Genomic DNA, 20,121 nt, shown 5'->3' on the forward strand with positions numbered 1-20,121 from the left:
CTCAATGCTGCATCAGGCAATTTTTACATGGTGGCTCCAACTGGCATTTTGAGGACTCCAATCTGAATAGAGTCCCGAAATGTCTCAATCCACTGGATTATTGGCTCCTATTCCAGATGGAAATTATAAATGTGGTTCTTGCTCTCAATGCAATAGTACAGTTCAATCAGGAGAGACAAGTGAATGAAGTAAAGATAATAGTTTATTATAACAGATGATATGGTGAAAATTAAGACTTAATAAGAGTCTTTGGCACTTAGACTCTACAGGGAGATTTTGTAATCGAGGGGCACCAGCCCTGAGCAGCAGCAAGATAAATCCCCCCCGTGGAGTCCAGACACTGGTGGTGGTGGTGGCTGATGACTTCTGCTGAAACTGATAGCTGGTGAGGCTGATGAGTGAAGAAGCTGATGAAGCTGATGAAGCTGATGAAGCTGATGAAGCTGATGAAGCTGATGAATCTGCGAAGACTGGGCGAGACGGGGAGGTGGAGGGGTACGCATAACAGCAGCATGGATGGACTACAGCGGAGAGAGAAACATATTTTAAAAAGACAGCAGCAAAAAGAGAGAATGGCAGTATGGAATGAGAAGTGAAACTACAGCATAAGCATGCAAAAGATAGTCTTCCTGACTGAACCTTCGCTAAAGCTCCATTTAAATCATGTAAATGGTTTAATCATCCTCAAACAAGAAAGAAAATAAAAATCAAAGGAGTAATCTCATGTAAAACCAAGGGAGTCATTTATTTACTAATGTGTCCATGCTCCCTTGTTTACATTGGAAAAACAAGTAGGGAAGTAAAACAAAGAATTGCAGAGCACCGTAGTACAATTCACTGCAAAAACATAAATTATCCAGTGGCAGCTCACTTTATAGAAAAGAAACACCCAGTATCATCTTTGAAATATGTCGGGATTGAAAAAGTTAATCTGTCAAGAAGAGGGGGTGATATTGAAAAACTTTTGTTGAAGCGAGAAGCATTTTGGATCTTCCACTTAACATGAACTCCATGGAGTTCATGCCATACAACATGTTTTGAATGTAAGCAGGGTTTGAGAGGAAAATTCAAAATCTTATCTAAGTATTTGGCGGCACCCCTAGACTGTCATCACGGCACCCACTTTGGAAAGCCTGCCCTAGAGGGGACACGTTGTAGGGGAGACTGTAGGGCACTGCATCTCATTTTCTTCACTGGGATATTTTTCTCTCCATTGCAAGGGCACTTCATCGTGTTTTCTCACTTGGAAGGGCATCTAAGAGGGCACTTCATGAGTTTTTCATCAGAAAGGCACCTGTAGGGAACCTCAAGTTTATCCCATTGTAAGGGCACCTATATGGCACCACATCACATTTTCTCCACTGGAGGGGTATCCATCAGGAAACGTCCCCACATTCTCATGTAGGGACACCCTTTACAGCATTGCATCACATTTTATCCACTGAGGGGCTCTTCTCCATTAGAGGAGCACCTAACTGGGCACTTCATCATGTTTTCTCACCTGTAGGAGTACCCAATACAGCACTGCATCCCATTTTCTCTACTGGAAAGGGCACCCTGTGGGACACTGTCATGTAGGGGCGCCATAGAGGACACTTCATAACGGCACCCTTTTCCATTGGAAGGGCACCTTATAGGGGGCGACCATCCCTGAGTCCAACAGTGCTCCGCTGCCAACGACGAACACACTCCGACTAAACAACAGATCTGGATTTCAGAGCAGGACGCTGGTGGACAAACAGCTACTCAGCAGAAAAAGAAGTGATGGATTATTAGAGGTCAGGAGGATTTGGGATGGAGACCCTCAACCAGTTCTCAAACATCCAAAACATTTACCCCGACCCCATCTAGTGCCTGTGGAGCGCTGTTCAGTTCAGGAAGTTTGCTGCTCACCTCCAGAAGGAGCAGACTGTCTGACAACAGGTTAGAGAAGCTTCTCCTTATGAGACACAATCGTTGTTTCACTTCTGAACAGCAGGCCTGGCTGTGGTCAGGAGCTCTGCTCTTAGTTTTTTCCTCAGTGTTTCAATAACGGGGATCCATTTTAAAAAGACTTTACATTTGGAAAAGGAAAGTCATGTAACTAATTACTGTTCCTGTAGAGTAATAAGTAAAGTAATGTGATTACTTTTTTAAAGAAGTAATAAGTAAAGAGTAATACATTACATTTTCCAAGTAACTTGGCCAACACTGGTCAGGACATTATTGACTATATGACAAGGAGTAATTGTTATTGTAGAATATAGGGAAGTCCAGATTTGTGATGGAAGTTAATATTTTTCACGTTTTATATCTAAACATTTCTCAGTTCTTTTTTTCTTCTTTTTCTATATTCATGTATTAGAAATTATTGTGGATTATGATTGAATATATGCATTACAAGGGCCCCATGCTTGTTATAGCATCATGTAAAAGATGTAGCATATCTGATGGGTCTGAATTGTGGGTCTAATTATTTATGAAGATCTAATATGTCCTTACATTGTATTTCCTTAAACTGTCATGTTTTATGATTACTATGAAATATTTGTTACCAAGGAACATTGATTGTTGTTGACGTCACTGACTAGGCACCTGTTGCAATATTGATATTTCTGACCGATATTGAATGAAGGGCCCATGCTTGTTATAGCATCTTGAAAAAGATGTAACACATATTTTATATATATTTTTTTTTTTGGGTCAAATAGTGTGAAGATTTAGTTTTAGAAGATTTAGAAGATTTTATATTTATAATGTATTTTATATTACTGACTATTATTAAATAAGCAACCTAATATTTGTTATCAACGAGCATTGGGGGCTGGTCATGTGATGTCACTAATAATAGACACCTGTCTCTATTTAAGGTCCAGGTGAATTTTCACTTTCATGACACCCTGAAGAGGGCATAAGGCCGAAACATGTTGGTGATGTAAAATAAATATTTTCATATGGAGAGAAGTGTGCAACCTTCATGATTACTTATTCTGACTTTGGACCGTTGGTTTGCACCTTTTTATGGGTGTGCGCTCTACTGCTGAACTACTTGGATTATTGTAAAAGTTATAGTTCATATGAGAAAATAATTTGGGCGAAAAACCTCTCGGCAAAGGAGGAATGCTCAGCAACAGGGATGTATCCTAAACAAACTTGTACAGAGGATTAGAGAAAAATAAGATTTTCATGGAAAATTAATGGGACATTTTAATCATACATGAGACCCAAACTTTACATGTTGCATTCATATTTTTGTTCAGTAAGCTATAGTTTAACTAGAATACTCACTGAGAGATGGACACGATGAGAACAGGTGTTCCGCACAGGGCTGCCCACCGTACATGCGTGTCCCTCGTGTAATACAGCATGTCACCACTAGACAGCGCATGTACTCCACAATTGAATCTGTGCCTGTGTGTCACTTTCCTGAGGTCAACTTGAGTCTGCTCAGTGCTCAGTCGTGTCTGCACTGGTCTGCTGCGGGGGGAGACAGCTCGGTACGACGAGCAAACAAAGGTGTATCTTGCAAATGTAATACTTTGAATTAACTGTAGATTCATATGTTGTCTTGTTCCCAATCATTTATTTAAGCTTGTATTAATTTACTAAGGCCTTGGAATCTTTGACTGCTAACCGTTCTTTACCCAGAGCCAGGCGAACATGCCTACTTTGTAAAGTATTGGGCTACTTGTGCAGTCAAAATAGTTTTGTCGATTTTTTTTTTTTTTTGTCAAGTACTATTTTTAAATAAACAAGTTAAATGCTATTTCCTCTCGGGTTCATTTTGATATGCACGCAGGCTAAGCTTGCTTCTTGTTTTCTTACTTTTTCTGTTCAAAGCAAGTTACAAGGCTGTCTGAAACCAAACAGGCACAGAGGTAAAGGTTTTAGACGCTAGTACAGATGTTGAAATGCTATTTTCAAGCAAAACACGTGTATTGCTTGTTGATATTCTATCAGCCTACCATATCAACTGGTGTTATTTTCTCTTTTCTGCATATATCTGTATCCCCAGACATGCCATCCACAGGTTAGTGCTAGATAAATTGATTTGATATTATATGAATTAACTCAGTAAAATCTTTGAAATTATTGCATGTGAGGGTAAACATAATTGATTTTAATCACCTTTTCCTGTTGCATTTTCTCTCCTTGCCTCTCACATGCAATACATTGAAGACAAGTTCATCATGATCATTGTGGTAACTCTCAAAAGGTTATAGGCCATTTCAAATAGGCCGACCCAATGCAGTGTATTGTTGCTGAGGGTGTGCTGTATGCTACTGGGAGCTAAAATTTCAAACAGTCAGTCAGGTGTTCACCCTCCAACGCCCCTGGACCCAAACAGGCATATTTATGAGCAAATGCTCAATTAATATGCTTGATTGGGTTCTTGCTGTTAGATCTGGTTAGATCTGTATAATGTATTCTAAGAGGAAAGGACAGTCTGTTCTACAAATGGGTTAAATGGGTAAACAGAAAAAATCTGGTTTTAGTTGTAGTTGTAGTCCAGTTCTTTGGTACAAAAAGTCTTTGATATGAACTTTGATATGAACTGTAGAATCTGTATAAGGTGATTCACCCTCTGTGATTATGCCTTTCTTTCTCGGTTTGTATGGTAATCCCATGCAAAAATGTCATGACTGAACCCAAGTTGGTCTTTAGCCTACATTGCAATCCCAGTTGATTTATCATTACTTGTGTATCAGAGCTAAGGCACAGAACTGTTCACATGGGAAGGCCTATACATGAGCCTCTTGAGTATTTTAGATGTGTGATAGGCCTACCACTCATTCACAAATGTACAAAAGTAGTGACCTCAGACTTTACACATGACAACACTCACTGTAACACATCAGATCATATGGATATGTTGTCTTGCCCCAGATGTTTCATCTCCCTATAGTCAAGTGAAAATCAAGGAATCTCAGTTTGCTGAAGGGTTGAACTCCAATGTAAGTTAATGTACTTTTCCCCTCAATCTTCCCCTCTGCTGTTTTTTCTTAATCTCCTGGTTGAAGAGTGAATTGAAGCCAAGTCATAAAATGATTGCTTTTATGCCTTATCACTTAGGGTAGACAGACATTTTCATGTCCAGAGGTAGTGGCAGTCCGCCTGTCTTTGGGTCTACATGCAGGTCTTCCCCTGCTGGTCTGGCCTTCCGTCCCACCAGAACCTTCTCGGATGTTTTCCCCTACTCTCTACCCCTCTCAGCTTTCCTATTGTCTCGATAATTTAAATAACTAAGGGGAGTGGACTGGCCACTCTAAAAGCAAAATACTGTCATTATCCCAATATAAAGAGAAACCAGCAAGACACCGCAACCTTGTTTTTCTCATAGTTTTCCTCCTCCTGCTCTGTCGTTCACTCACCACTTTCACTTTTGAGTTTGCTCCTCCCCTCTCCATTTCCAATTACAAACATGAGTTATAGTGAGTAAATAGGTTTTATATTGTCACCAAAGTGGACAGTAGTTTGGGAATAAGAAGAACGCACATCAGCTAATTAGACCTGTGACAGCACAGGCCTGCAGGAGTGTTGTGACACATCTCTTGTACAGTAGCAATGAAAGGTGACCTGTGCAGTGTCCAGTTTAAGAAAATGTCTCAGTGTTACAGTATGGCTGACTGAGGGCCTGCCATGATTTTTCTTAAACCACTTGGGCCTAAATATTAGGTTTCATTTATTTCAGAATGCAAAGTGGTGCCAGTGAACGCTCCCTGATATTTGTGGATTCAGAGGGAAGGAAAGGCATGAGAATGAAGAACAGAGTCAACTGTGCTGAACTGGCTATCAAACACACTGGGGGAGGCTGGCTTTATATGAGTTCACTGTGTAATGGCTACTAGACAGACACACATAAATAAGTGTAGAAACATGGTTTCTGCACAACACTGATGATATGCAGAGCCATAAAGTTTTCTGCTCATGGACACCAATGTATCAGTTATCAAGTGTGTGTTTTCAGAAATAGAGTTGGTTAGATGTGGAATAGAATGAGAGATAAAAAAAAGTAATATTATCAACATATAACTGGTTGTTGGTGTTTTTCAATGAAGTTGGACTGTGTTGTATGTTCCCCAGTTTAGGTTCAGGGGTGAAATGTCACTCACACTGTAACTGCTGGAAAACATTCTCCACACACCTATCAATTCCACATATTGTTTTTGTTTTGTTTTTCACATATTGTTATTGTTTTTAAATCTTGTTTTTGTACTTTGTCATTTCTTTGAATAATATAATTTTAGTCTGTAACAGACCAGTCCTGAACTCAACTGTCGATTTCAAGAGTTTTTTTTTCTGTTAATTTGTTACATGATCATAGTGACCCAATGTTCTGGGTCAAATTTGACTGATAGAGACTCATGTATATATGGAATCTGTCTCATTTATTTTCTAAAATAAAGCAGAATGGTGACAGTGGGTTTTTGTGTTTAAAAACCCTATGTTGAGCCTATCATGATGCCTTTTGTGCACAATGAGAAATAATGTGGTTGTTATTACATAGTAAACATGAAAACGGGTCCAATTTGACTAAAACATTACAGGAAAGTTGAAAGCAGGGCAGATATTCAGGAATCATTTTATTTAAAGAAATCACAGAAATCACATTCACCAATCACAGGGAAGCTGTTTTGGATCCACCTCAAACTCATGTCCGACCCCCAAGACAACGAGGAGGAAGAAAACAAGCCAGGAGATCTCCAAGACAGTTCAGTCAGCAACTGTGAACCTGTCACAGTTCTCACTGTCCCCTGCCCATCCTGCAGTGTTTCTCGACCACAAATCAGCTGAATGCATTCAGTCTTAATCAACAAAACAGCAACAAAACATGGGCGGTATGATACAATTATACAATACAATAATACAACAATACAATGGTCTACTGATATATCACCAATATCAGCAAATTTCAAAGAATTCGTACAAAGAAAATTAGGATGTACCAAAAAGGAAGCTTTTAAGAAAACTTTTTTTTCTTAGAAGGTTTTGTGAATCTGGTCCCAGGATCTGATTGGTCCTCTCTCAGCACCGTCACCTTTCTGTTGCCCTCACACAGATGGAGGTTTCTGTTTGCTGTGTTTGTATCCAGTGTGAGATAACAGGCATCTGATGGGGAGAAGAAGACACACAACAGACATCAGAAAAAAACATTTACTAAGACTCGCTTCATCACCTCTCAATCAGTGATGCAGCACAATGAGCACATACAGTATAAAGGCTAGATAAAGAACACAGATTAAGCTGTGTGTGTGTGTGTGCAAAAGAGTGAGAGAGAGAGATAGTGTAAGCAGTGCGCTCATGCCGTGTCAATACTCACATCTTGTAAGGCTGTCAGCTATAATCAGGTTTATTTCAGCCTGTAGGGATGAACACAACAACAGTCATCTGCAGGTCAACTCAAACACATGATCACAACACTGTCAACTGGAAACTCTCTCTCTGCTGTGGCTGACATGATTGGAAGAGCAGCCATTGATAAGGTTGGAGATTTACCAGGAAATGCTGGATCTTTGGTTTGATACTAACTGTGTTTAGCACAATACTGCCACTAACTGAGACCAACCAATGGACCTTGTCAATATGGACTGACTCCAACCCTCTACTGACCTCAGAGTCTCCAGTCTACAGTGTGGACTCTCCAGGAGATCAGACAGCAGCTTCACTCCTGAATCCTGCAGCTTGTTCTCACTCAGGTCCAGCTCTCTCAGATGGGAGGGGTTGGACTTCAGAGCTGAGCCCAGAGAAGCACAGCAGCTCTCTGACAAGCTGCACCAACTCAATCTGAATAAAGAATAAAACATGTAGCAATAGAAGACATTATTGCTGGATAGAAACTCTCCTTGAAACCATCCATTGTTTCATAATCCCGCATCTCAATGAGACAACCTGGTAAAATAAAGGTTAAATATCTGTTTAAATGTGTAGCTCAACATTGTTATGTCCTAGTCCAGAGGTTTTCAAATCTCTGTAGTAGGGCAAACCTTAGCTTCATAAAATAGCCTATGAGTTAATTTTCAATGCAACATAATCAGTAATTTGTATAAGCAGTCACTTTCTAATATAGGCTATTGCATTTTAAAAAAAAAAATCTTCCATTCAATTTTATCATATTATTACGAGTTGGGGGAATAATTATTGCGGTGTACATCAGATGATGCAACGAGTTTACAGAAGCAAGACAGTGGCAGCTGGCACAGGCTAGAAATAAAATGATGTTTTCAAGTTAGTGGCCTGTCTATTTTGACTAGCTTGTACTTTTTCATAGAAGTATACGTGTGTGTGTGTGTGCGTGTGTGTGTGTGTGTGTGAAATATCTCTGAAAACAATATAATGATAATATAATGATAATATGTTATATTCTACATATTTATTACACTTGAGATTTGGGTTTGACCTTTGGTGTGCCTTAGCCCCAAAAAGATTGAAAACCACTGCCCCAGTCAATGGACTTTAGCATTTTGTTAGTGTGAATCAGCGTAATATCGGCCTTATAGGGTCATTCCATCTGAAATCAGACAGGCTGTCACTCCTACGTTTGTCTCATAATTGGTCAATTTACCTTGAACACATTCTTGAACCAATATATGAATAAATCTGGAGTTTGGGCCCTGACTCCCAAGTAGATTAAAATAATAAAGGTTTAGGGTTAAGGTAACTAAAATCAAAATGTTTATTTAAAAACTAGAAAAAGACCTCTGCCATGTCTGACATGACAGAACATGATAACACAAATGAAGTCACTGACAGAGAACATCAAACCTGGGAGTTGTCTTTGATAGTGACCTAAGCTTTGATGGGCATATCACAAATATATCTAAAACTGCCTTTTATCATTTGAAAAATATTACCAAGGTCAGACCTTTTCCCACCCATGATGATGCAGAGAAATTAATGCACGCTTTTATCACCAGCAGGCTTGAGTACTGTAATGCACTTCTCTCTGGTCTTCCAAAGAAAACCATATAGGACAGCTACAAATTGTGCTGCCAGAGTTTTAACTAAGAAAGAGAGTACACATTACTTCATCAAATTAAGTGTCACCACAATATTCATATAATACTAATGTAGGCACATTATTAAAAAATGCTGTCTGACCTCAGAGTCTCCAGTCTACAGTGTGGACTCTCCAGTCCAGCAGACAGCAGCTTCACTCCTGAATCCTGCAGCTTGTTGTAACTCAGGTCCAGCTTTCTCAGATGGGAGGGGTTGGACTTCAGAGCTGAGGCCAGAGAAGCACAGCAGCTCTCTGACAAGCTGCAGCATCTCAATCTGAATAAAGAATAAAGCATGCAGCTATGAAATAAAATATTCCTGGATAGAAAAACTGCTTGAAACCATCCAACCTCAATTCCAAACACTCAACACCAACAGGTGCCAAATTTAAAAAGACAGGCTAACACAACAAGGAAAACCAGCACTTGCTAATGTTAATGACAACATGCTGCTGCTTGAATAAACACGTAGAGATTAAAGAGCAGTGGTGGAAGAAGTACTCTGATCCTCAATACAGCAATGTAAAAATACTCCATTACAAGTAAAAGTCCTGCATGAAAAATCCTACTTAAGAAAGTACATCAGTATTAGCAGCAAAATGTAGTTAAAGTATTAAAATAAAAGTAGTGGTTTGGTCCCTCTGACTGATATTTTATTATATATGACATCATTAGATTATTAATACTGAAGCAGCAGTGTGTAAGCAGCATGTTACTGTTGTAGCTGCTGGAGGTGGAGCTAGTTTGAACTACTTTATACACAGTTAGCTAGTTTAGTCCAGTGGTTCCCAACCTAGGGGTCGGGCCCCTCCAAAGGCTCACCAGGTAAATCTGAGGGGTCGTGAGATGATTACTGGGAGAGGAAAGAAGAAAAAACAAAGTTCTGATACACAAATCTGTTTTCAGTTTTTGGACTTTTTCTCGAATATTTGATTTTTGCTGAAATATTGGATCATTTGAACATTTACTGAAACGAAACCATGTGAGGTTTAGAGTGAAAAATCACTATTTGGAGCTGTTAACAACTCATAGACATCTGAAATGTGACCCGACTACACACTGCTTTTTGTAAGACGTCAAAAGCCAAAAAGGTTGGAAACCACTGGTTTCATCTTTAACAATGTGTTGTATTTTAAAAGATTGTTATATTATCCATTGTGTCAAATCTCCATCTGAAAAGTAACTAAAACTGTCAAATAAATGTAGTGGAGTAGAAAGTACAATATTTCCCTCTGAAATGTAGTGCAGTGGAAGTCTAAAGTAGCATCAAATGGAAATACTCAAGTATCTCAAAATTGTACTTAAGTACAGTACTTGAGTAAATGTACTTAGTTACTTTCCACCACTGTTAAAGAGTGAATACTGTGAATGTACGTTGTATTGGCAACAGATACAGTATGTCGCTAAATTGAAGCTAGTTTTGTTATCCATGGGTAACATGCTGTTCTGTGAGGCATGGCTAAGTGTTAGTGTGGCACATAGGATATTTATATGTAATTGCCCACTTACTTAAATGTGTTATTTTATATGTATGCACTTTATCTTGCATGTTTACAGAAACCCCCCATTCAATTTCAAGCATTTCTATTTTGAGTATAAAAGGCACGAGATCACCTGCGGGTATATAAGCAGTGGGCTTGCGCTGCGTTCTTCAGTTGGCAGTTAACACCTGAACCAGTAAAGCCACTGAAGACCAGCCGACTCACAAACAGTTTTTCATTAATAATTTCTAAAATATGTCACCCCTTGAGTCAGCTTGCACTCTATGGGCGTAACATTAGGCTAGTTTGCAAGCTATGTGCAACAAGATGTTGGTGCAACATACATTCTTTTATGCTGCTAAGCTTCATGCAAGTTGGTCTTTAACAGCCTTTTGCCAGAAACTGCAATGTCTGCAATGCCAGATTTATAGGTGCATCTTAAGCTGGACTGTACACTGGTGAATAAGTACCAAAGAGTTTCATTTAATTTACGAGATGTTCTTTATGAAGTGCTGCACCATGATTCATGCTTGTGAGCTGCACTGTTGTACTGTATATGGTTACTGTTATGAGGTAATGTGTTAAAAAAAAGGGCTGTAGAGTTGGAAATGCATCAAAGTAGAGCTCAATGGACACTTAAGATGGACTTTTGAATCATTTCTCTCACTCTCTCTCACTCACTTAGAGTAACTAAACCCTGCTCTGCAGCTTGATATTCTGCACTGGTCGTAAGGTGACAGGTGCAGGGGTTCCACTAGTTTAGAAATAAAACCAGCAGCTAGAGACGTGCTGCCATCTTGGATTTGATGAGATGTGTGTGTATAGATTAAGCTACTCAGTGTGGATCAGCATAATGTCAGCGTACAGATGTCTTCAAACTGACAGTCACCACAACATTCATCAATTATTCATGTAACATTTATATCAACACAGAACTGAACTGAACTAAAATGCTGTCTGACCTCAGAGTCTCCAGTCTACAGTGTGGACTCTCCAGTCCAGCAGACAGCAGCTCCATTCCTGAATCCTGCAGCTTGTTGTCACTCAGGTCCAGCTTTCTCAGATGGGAGGGGTTGGACTTCAGAGCTGAGGCCAGAGAAGCACAGCAGCTCTCTGACAAGCTGCAGCATCTCAATCTGAATAAAGAATAAAGCATGTAGCTATAAAAATGTTCCTGAATGCTTGCAACAATCCACTGTTTCATAATCTAATTATATCTGTTCAGGTTTTAAATGTGTATCTCAACATTGTTATGCCCCAGTCAATGGACTTTAGCATTTTGTTAGTGTGAATCAGCGTAATATCGGCCTTATAGGGTCATTCCATCTGAAATCAGACAGGCTGTCACACCTACGTTTGTCTCAGAATTGGTCAATTTACCTTGAACACATTCTTTAACCAACAATATGAATAAATCTGAAATCTTGGAGTTTGGGCTCTGAATGCCAAGTAGTTTCAAATAAAGGTTTACTTACGGTTACGCTAACTAAAATCAAGCTGTTTATTTATTGAAAGCAATAAATATGCTTTCTGGTATATCTTCATTGGTGGAAAACATATTTGTTCAGCCTGTTCAGTATGCATGTAATGTGCAGAAATTTGCATTATCCTGTTGAAACTCCCTCATGATGAAATGACCATTTCAGTTTGTAGTTTAGGGATGGAGCAGACAACACCATGGAAAAGGTTTCAACCAGAAATACACAGCTTAGAGGAAATTTCTAATTCCATCTGAATGTGAAATGACTGAAGAATAGAATTCTGAAAATGTCCAAATAGCTGAGAAATTTCATGAAACTTTATGTTTTTGCACCATGCAGTACTTCATAAAGTCTGTGGAAACACCTCTGAAGTGCAATGCCTCTGGTGTCCAAAGTGCATATTACACCAAAATCTAAAATCCAAAATCCATAGTTGCATCAATACCTTGGTGATTATGAGCTCTATACATTCTGTGAAATTACCACAATAAAAATCACATCTTTAATTCCTTTATTCCCTCCAACACTCTCAGATCAAAGTTTTGCCCCCATAGATGGAGGCCATTTTGGAGCCAATTTGGACCCCTGTGTCTTTAAAATTATGGAGATAATCATTACCAAAGTTCATCGTTATTCATTTGAATACACAAGGATTGTGTGAAAACAATAGCAGGACAATTTGAGACCTAAGACAGTAAAACTCCCACATGCTGTCTGATGTCAGATGGAGTGACTCTACAGTCTTCCTCAAATTAAAGGATAAGGCCGGTGTTTTTTAAAGCATTGTCAACAAATCCTATGAAAATAACAAAATCAACAATGCGTTTGCTCTATCCCGTTACTTTCTGACTTCCCACGTACCGTTTTTAGCTGTCAACCTGAAAGTCATTGGCTCCAATTGTAAGCTAAAAACCTTGAAATACAGCTCACAAAGACATAGTTTACATTTTAAAAATCGCTAACTGTTACCACGAAAAGTCAGGCTCTTGTAGTTATTACCAAATCAAATTCAAATGGGAACAAATTCTTCATTAAGCCGGGGACTATTTTCAGTGCTAAGGAACTACTTTCCTGAGATCACAAACGTGTTTACAGCCAGCTTGTTAAGTTGTTTGAGGAAAAAGTCGGCTGGCCCGGTGCATCATGATGATGAAATATGCTGCAGAGCAGCAGCATGGCTCTTTGACGTTTTTTTAATCGTTTTTTTAATACAATGGAGTTCTATGGCTGCTGGGACAAGGCTACATTGGGCACCGGCTACATGGACGAGACTTGTTGGCAAAACAAAACCATTGCTGATTTTTTTCTGAGTCATTTCTCTGCACATCTGTGTGCAGACTGGTTTTTTGTAGAGCCATTCAGTTGGAACCCAGATCAACTGTGCCACTCCATTCAAGTCACCGCCTCATCTTCATTCAAGCTGTTGTCATCATTGTCATCATCATCATGTGGGACCTGCTTGTTGGACATTCCCTTGTAAAAGAGGGTGGTTGGACTTCTGATTGCACTCATTTTGTTTTTACCTCATATTAGAGGTCTTCACGGGTCTACCTGGACCCTAGGTTCCGAGACCCGACCCGTGACCCGTACGGGTTAAGGTCCACGTTTTATTATGGTCAATCGGGTCCGGGTCGGGTCCCATTCTATTACCGCGGGTCCCGGGTCTGTTTATCATTATGTGTAATACCCGAGTGGATCCGAGAAGACCCGTGATCAGCGCTGATCACGTGACGAGACGAGAAACTATGGACGTATTATTGGAGCAAAACATCTGAGCACCTGTGACAGTGGAATTTGTAGTTGTAGAAAATGCTCACACGTGTATCAGTAAATTTGAAGTCACAGAGAAAAATGCTTTAAGAGTTGCAAACTTTAAGAGTTGCAAACGACAACGCCGTCATCACGTTCGTGTTCATGTGCAGGTTTCTAGGTTAGGTTCTGATTGACTGTTGCTGCTGCAGACTCGGCTCTTTGAATTGTCAATTTTTAAATCATTGGTTAATTTTTCCTTGGAAGCCACCAAGAGCCGTATAAAGCTCTATTTTCTGGAGCTCCGTGAACGCGCCTCTGGGCCACGGGAACGCTCCGTGTGCATTCACTGCTTCTACTTCCACTGTTGACCAGCTATACAGCTAGCGGATTGTTAGCAGAGGCTTTTAGCTGTATGTGATCAAATTAGACCACATTAAACTCAACCTACACGTCCGCCGACACTTAGGTTTAACAGGCAAGACTTCAGAACAATGGAAACGGATGGTTTCTAATTTGTTTCTCTCTTGATTAAATAGGTCGCTTGCAAGCTAGCTAACGTTATAACATTGCTGTAGTTAACCAGCTACATGTAGCATATGCAGTTCTATGCACCTACTTACTATTGTTTATTTACATCTCGAAATTCTCAATTTACAGACTATGCCTATGTACCTTTCTTTATCCTATTAAAGTTATGAATATATTTGGGCTTTGATTGTTTTGTTGAATTTCTTTTACTGTCTGTAAATTTATATTTAGATGTCCAATTTGAGTTAACCTGCTTGAGTTACTGATAATGTCTATTATGTAAATGGAATTGAGTCTTCTTCCAACCAGGTGTGTTTCTGGGCACTGCATAGGAAGATCAAGCTTATAGAAATTTTGCTATGACAGAGTCTAGATAGTATAACATTTGGAAACTCAAGTAAACATTGGTGTGACACAACAAACCTAGAATATTCCCAATGATAATAATTTAACAGATTTTTTTTTCACTAGCAAACCTTGCACCTAAGTTGCATAATGCAAACCTATCTTCATACATTTATATAGGACTGCATTTGATCAGAGTACTAATATTTATGTCATGACTAAATGTGAGGTGACCCACCTTTGATCCAGTGTAGTCCAGTCCCATGGATTAAATCAGTATGCAGCAGAATAATAATGGCTACAAGTAATACTATCTCTACATTGAGGCAACATGTTGGTTAACTTGGACTATGTGGTCTAGATGTGTGGCTTTAGTCAATATTGTCAGAAATTACTCACAAGGAAGAGACATTCAAAAAATGTATCAGTGTATATTCTGTAAGACTTGTATAAATAAAAACACTGTTAGTAATAATATTGATATTTGTGACATAATGCTGGTAAAATGTAATAACCAAGGTAAGATGGAGAAAAGTATTTTGAGGGCAATGGACTACAGAGTGATGACAAATAAGACTTATTTAAGAGATGATCCAAGACAAAGTGTTATATGTAAAGTAAACATTTATTTCAAAATACGTTTCATTCTACATGTTCCATTTTATATGGGTGAAACATTCTCAGGAGTATTAAACATTACAAGACAGCCTCATCATCAGTCTCATCAGACAGTCATTTGAAGAAGACCAATCCAGTGATTGGAAAAAAACAATCATCTTTGAACTGGCACACTAGTTTATAACAGGTGGATATTTAGAGAGCCCCGGTCCACAGAGGGCAGCTGGAATATGTCAGTACAGGTAAGATTCAGTAAAAGCAAAATGTTAAGAAATCTAGTCACAGGTCTCTCTTGTAAAAGAGATTTTTGTCATCTCAATGGGACTTCCTGGTAAAATAAAGGTAATAAATAAATAAGAAATCTAGTGAAGAAAGAAAGAAACTAGTGTAACACATCATAAATAAGTCAATTTCTTTGGGAACATTTTCCAGAGAAGTGTCAGTGGTTCTTGAAGAGCAGGAGTTTCTGTAACAGAAGAAACTGCAGTAAGTATCTGCGGCTCAGTGTCTGACAGAAAACAGTTAGCATACATCATCATGATGATTACAGCACGGTGAAAAGTACTTTACTTTGTGAAGCACTGGCTCCAGTAGAGGTGAAAAAGGTGCTACCAAGTCATTACTATCTGTGACCGATGTGAACCATCTCACATCGAAAATGCTCTAAATTAAGTTCAAAATAAATCTCCTCACCTGGTTAAGCGCAAGTAAACCCTTGACATGGACCTGGCTAGCGATGTGTGGCATGAACTTGGCTCCCTGTGAGAAACACAAGATAATGTTCAACACAACAAGTGGAGCAACACGAGTAAATCACAAATGCAAAGTTTAGTCTATAATCTAGCGAACATTTTTATCTTTAAGTTAACTTGCCTGATGTTAACTAATGGATGTGTTAGCTGACTCCGTCTCGTTATGCTAACCGTTATTACCAACGTTAGCTTAGCTCAACTTTATCCAGACTGAATCACTTCACATCGGATGTAAGATGTATACAAATAAAGCAAATGTTCTGTGCTTGAATAAAGAGTCATACCTGGACGATGGTTTCCCGAAGAGCCGAGTCTGCAGCAGCAACAGTCAGTCAGAACTTAGAACCTAGAAACCTGCACATGAACGCACCGTCACGGTCGCTATGACAACGCCACTAGACTCGTTCATGTGAGCCAGGCGGGGCCAAGAAAGACACTACTGCGCAGGTGCCCAAACAAGCTCCTTTGATTGGCCAAAAGGGTTCTGTGATCTCTGAACAGTGCCCGCCCCTGGCTCTACAGGTACGAATCCACATTTCACTGAGATAAGTGGCGCAAAAGTCAGAGCGCGCGGAACTTGTCATTTGTGAGCGAAAAAACAGCATTTGAAACTCGTAGCCGCAGATTCAAGCAGTTGTAGTTACTGACTTGTGTTTGTGCCAGAAAAATATCCAAGACAAAAAAAATATTTGTGAGAAAATATTCTACAGCTGTGCAACTCTCATTGCATGAATTCAGATACTGATTTGCGGATGAGCAAATTTAGTCCATGACTTCACATTATTTGATACGGGTGTGTGAATGTGTTTTGCACCATATTCACTGCAGCAACTGTAGCAAAAATGTGAGCGTATGAGTTTCTTAATTTGTGATTCGTAGAATAGGATTTGTGCACCTGTAAATGAAGAATTTGAGAAGGTGTAACTGTTGTGTTGTGTTTGTGGGAGAGAAAAAAATTCTACAAGTTTGCAACTCTCCAATAATACCTCCATAGAAACGCACGGAAGCGTTGTGTAACTTGCGTGATGATTAGGCTGACCTAGGATCAGATTACAAGAGCGAAACTAAGGTGAAAAAAACGTTGAGCGGCGCCAGCAAGTTGGAGCGGAGGAAAGGCGCAAGATGGATACCTTCTTCACTGAGGTGAAAAATAAGCTATAAACTATTGTTTTAATCATCCATTTAACATGCAATTTAATTTCCTTGTCACTTAGCCTATTATAGGCTACGTAGCCAAGTAGCTAGCTGCTAGATTCCATTATGGAGTCTCACTGTCATCTACTGGACAAACTGTAGAACGGCACAACTTGGCAAGTCGGAAACTTGGCTGTTATTTTGATCTCCTTTTATTAGGCTACCATATGCTGTATCCAACATGATAAACGTTTTTAGCAGTAGAACGGCATTTAGCAATTTTAATTACTGGGTTTGTCGGGTCCATAAAATGGACGGGTCTTGGGTCTCTCTCCTCTCGGACATGCACCGGGTCGGGTCTGTAATATCTCGTGCAAAAACGGGTCGGTATATAAACATCGAACAAAAAGTTCGGAAATTTGTGTTTGGTAGATTATTTCGCTGTTGTAACAATGCTTCTTGGCAATACATTTTATACCGTTGGAAAGCCTGTTTATTTCCCTTTTAAATGGTGCCCCATTTGTAAGGAACATGCATTTGTGGGATGAGCAGCACAGCTGAGTATGTGGGTTGCGCTCATGAAAAATTTCCCAAATCTTCTCTGCCAATGCCAAACAGCTTATTCTGCTGTTGCTATTGACTCTTGTTTTGAGCTTCCGGTACCCCCAGGTGCTGACAATCAGGTACCTGATTGGCACCTGATTGGCAGCACCTGTGAGCATGGGCCCTGCTACAGTGGTCAATTGGTGTCTGCTCCAAGAATCGGCATGCCACGTTTGTCTGATCTCGATAAGGCCTGTGCGATAGGGCGACTTCAAGCTGGTGTTCCACAAAAGCAAGTTGCGGCATTATTTGGAGTGAGCCATAGTACCATCTCCAAACTGAAGGCCAAGTTCCATGAAACGGGGGATGTCAGAGACAGACCGCGAAGTGGGCGTCCCAAGAAGACGACACCCCAAGAAGACCGGTTCCTCACCCTTTCAGCACTTAGGAACCGTAGGCTGTCTTCTACAGATTTGCAGTCAAGGTTTGCAGGACGATATGGCACACGGCTCTCGGCCCAGACGATCCGGAACAGACTGCACGCAGCTGATCTCCGGGCTCATGGGGCTGCCAGGAGGCCTGCCATGACTGCCCTTCACCGTCAGGCCCGTTTGCGCTGGTGTCGGCAACACCTGCACTGGAACCTGAACATGTGGAGGAACGTTATGTTCCGCGATGAGTCCAGATTCTGCCTACAGAAGTTGGATCGTAGGGTCAAAGTGTGGAGAAGACGGGGAGAACGCTATGCTGATTGCTGCACCGATAGAGTAACACCTTTTGGTGGAGGCAGTGTGATGGTGTGGGGCGGCATCTCCATCACTGGAAAAACGAGGCTTGTCATCATTGGAGGCGATCTCAATGCAGAGAGATATCGAGATGAGATTCCGCAACCAGTGGCGATCCCATATCTCCACAGTCTGGGACCGAACTCCATCCTCCAAGATGACAACGCTCGCCCCCACAGAGCGGGGTGCGAGAGAATTTGGGAGTAGAGAGAATGGAATGGCCTGCCAACAGTCCTGACTTCAACCTAATTGAACACTTATGGGATCAGCTTGGGCGTGCTGTTCGTGCTAGAGTGACCAACACAACCACGTCGGCTGACTTGCGACAAATCCTGGATGAGGAGTGGAATGCCATCCCACAGCAGTGTGTGACCAGGCTGGTGACCAGCATGAGGAGGAGGTGCCAGACTGTTGTGGCTGTGTATGGTTCTTCCACACGCTACTGAGGCTCCTGACTGTTTGTTAAATGAATAAATTGTAAAATTGCCAATATGTCTTGTTTCTTCCTTGTTACTGATAGACTTCAATCATCCAATCCACCAAACAACACCAAACAAGAGTCAATAGCAACAGCAGAATAAGCTGTTTGGCATTGGCAGAGAAGATTTGGCAAATTTTACATGAGCGCAACCCACATACTCAGCTGTGCTGCTCATCCCACAAATGCATGTTCCTTACAAATGAGGCACCATTTAAAAGGGAAATAAACAGGCTTTCCAACGGTATAAAATGTATTGCCAAGAAGCATTGTTACAACAGAGAAATAATCTACCAAACACAAATGTCCGAACTTTTTGTTCGATGTTTATATATTTTTAAAAATGATCGGGTCCAATCGGATCTCGGAATGAATTTCCCGGGTCCATTAGGGTTCGGGTCGATCATTTTGGACCCGTGAAGACCTCTACCTCATATTCGTTACCTCAATTTCCGTTACCTCAATGTGGCGCTGTCCTGGGTGTGTTGCAGCACCTGATTGTGTTTACATGGCCTGAAGGTTAAGTGGCTAAATATGTTGCAATATTTGGGGGATATGCCTATTCAGTGTAAACAGACAATGGATATTAACATACCAAATCCTTACTAGGCCTATCTGCAATACCTAAAAGGTTCCTTTTAAGTTGCATTTTTTCCTAAACTGCACAGTTTAACGAAATCAAGGGAACAAATTGCATCTCGTGCCCACGAATGGACTAAAGCGTGCGCACGTTACAGTAAATCGTGGATTCGATATAATTTTTTTCTCTCTCAATGGCCACTCCCGGGCTCCGTACATTTTGTTTTCATTCATTTGAACTTATTTTTTTCCTGAGATCACAGTTTTCTCTACAACAAAAAGACTTGAACAAACTAGATCGTGAGAAAACAGAATTCTATGTAAACTGAGTTGGTGTAATTGAGGTAAACCACTGAAGATCAAATCATATGTGGAAAGGACTAAACTAGCATTCTGAGGAAGGAGTGTAACATAATATTGGGATGAAAGGAACTGATTGCAGACCTTGAAAGGAACAGTAATATACAATATAGTATACTTACCTGTTATAATCACCTATGGTTATAGCCTACATTCAGTAATTGCAATATACTTACCTGTGACCTCTACTTTGTGCAATATATTGATCTAATATGATATAGTACTGATTATAATCAGTAGTATACCTCATTGTACCTAGACTTAGAGTAACTAAACCCTGCTCTGCAGCTTGATATTCTGCACTGGTCTT

At 40.2% G+C, this 20,121-nt stretch overlaps 1 protein-coding gene across 1 annotated transcript in view; it reads right to left on the reverse strand.

Annotated features, from left to right (window-relative positions):
* Window positions 1–6,971: 6,971 nt before the first annotated feature.
* Window positions 6,972–20,121, reverse strand: part of LOC139642377 (NACHT, LRR and PYD domains-containing protein 12-like) — a 32,659-nt gene continuing 19,509 nt past the window's right edge. Inside the window, exons 11-15 of the mRNA XM_071517186.1 lie at window positions 11,419–11,592; window positions 9,079–9,252; window positions 7,591–7,764; window positions 7,301–7,340; window positions 6,972–7,089 (exon numbers count right to left, since the gene is read on the reverse strand). Of these exons, the coding sequence (XP_071373287.1) occupies window positions 7,331–7,340; window positions 7,591–7,764; window positions 9,079–9,252; window positions 11,419–11,592 (532 nt within the window). The 3' untranslated portion in view covers window positions 6,972–7,089; window positions 7,301–7,330. The remainder of the gene's footprint in view (window positions 7,090–7,300; window positions 7,341–7,590; window positions 7,765–9,078; window positions 9,253–11,418; window positions 11,593–20,121) is intronic.

This window comes from Centroberyx affinis, unplaced genomic scaffold (genome assembly GCF_046629955.1).
Source record: "Centroberyx affinis isolate AG114_WGS23_722 - 3 ecotype Tasmania unplaced genomic scaffold, CSIRO-AGI_Caff_v1 ptg000472l_1, whole genome shotgun sequence".
NCBI lineage: Eukaryota > Metazoa > Chordata > Actinopteri > Beryciformes > Berycidae > Centroberyx > Centroberyx affinis.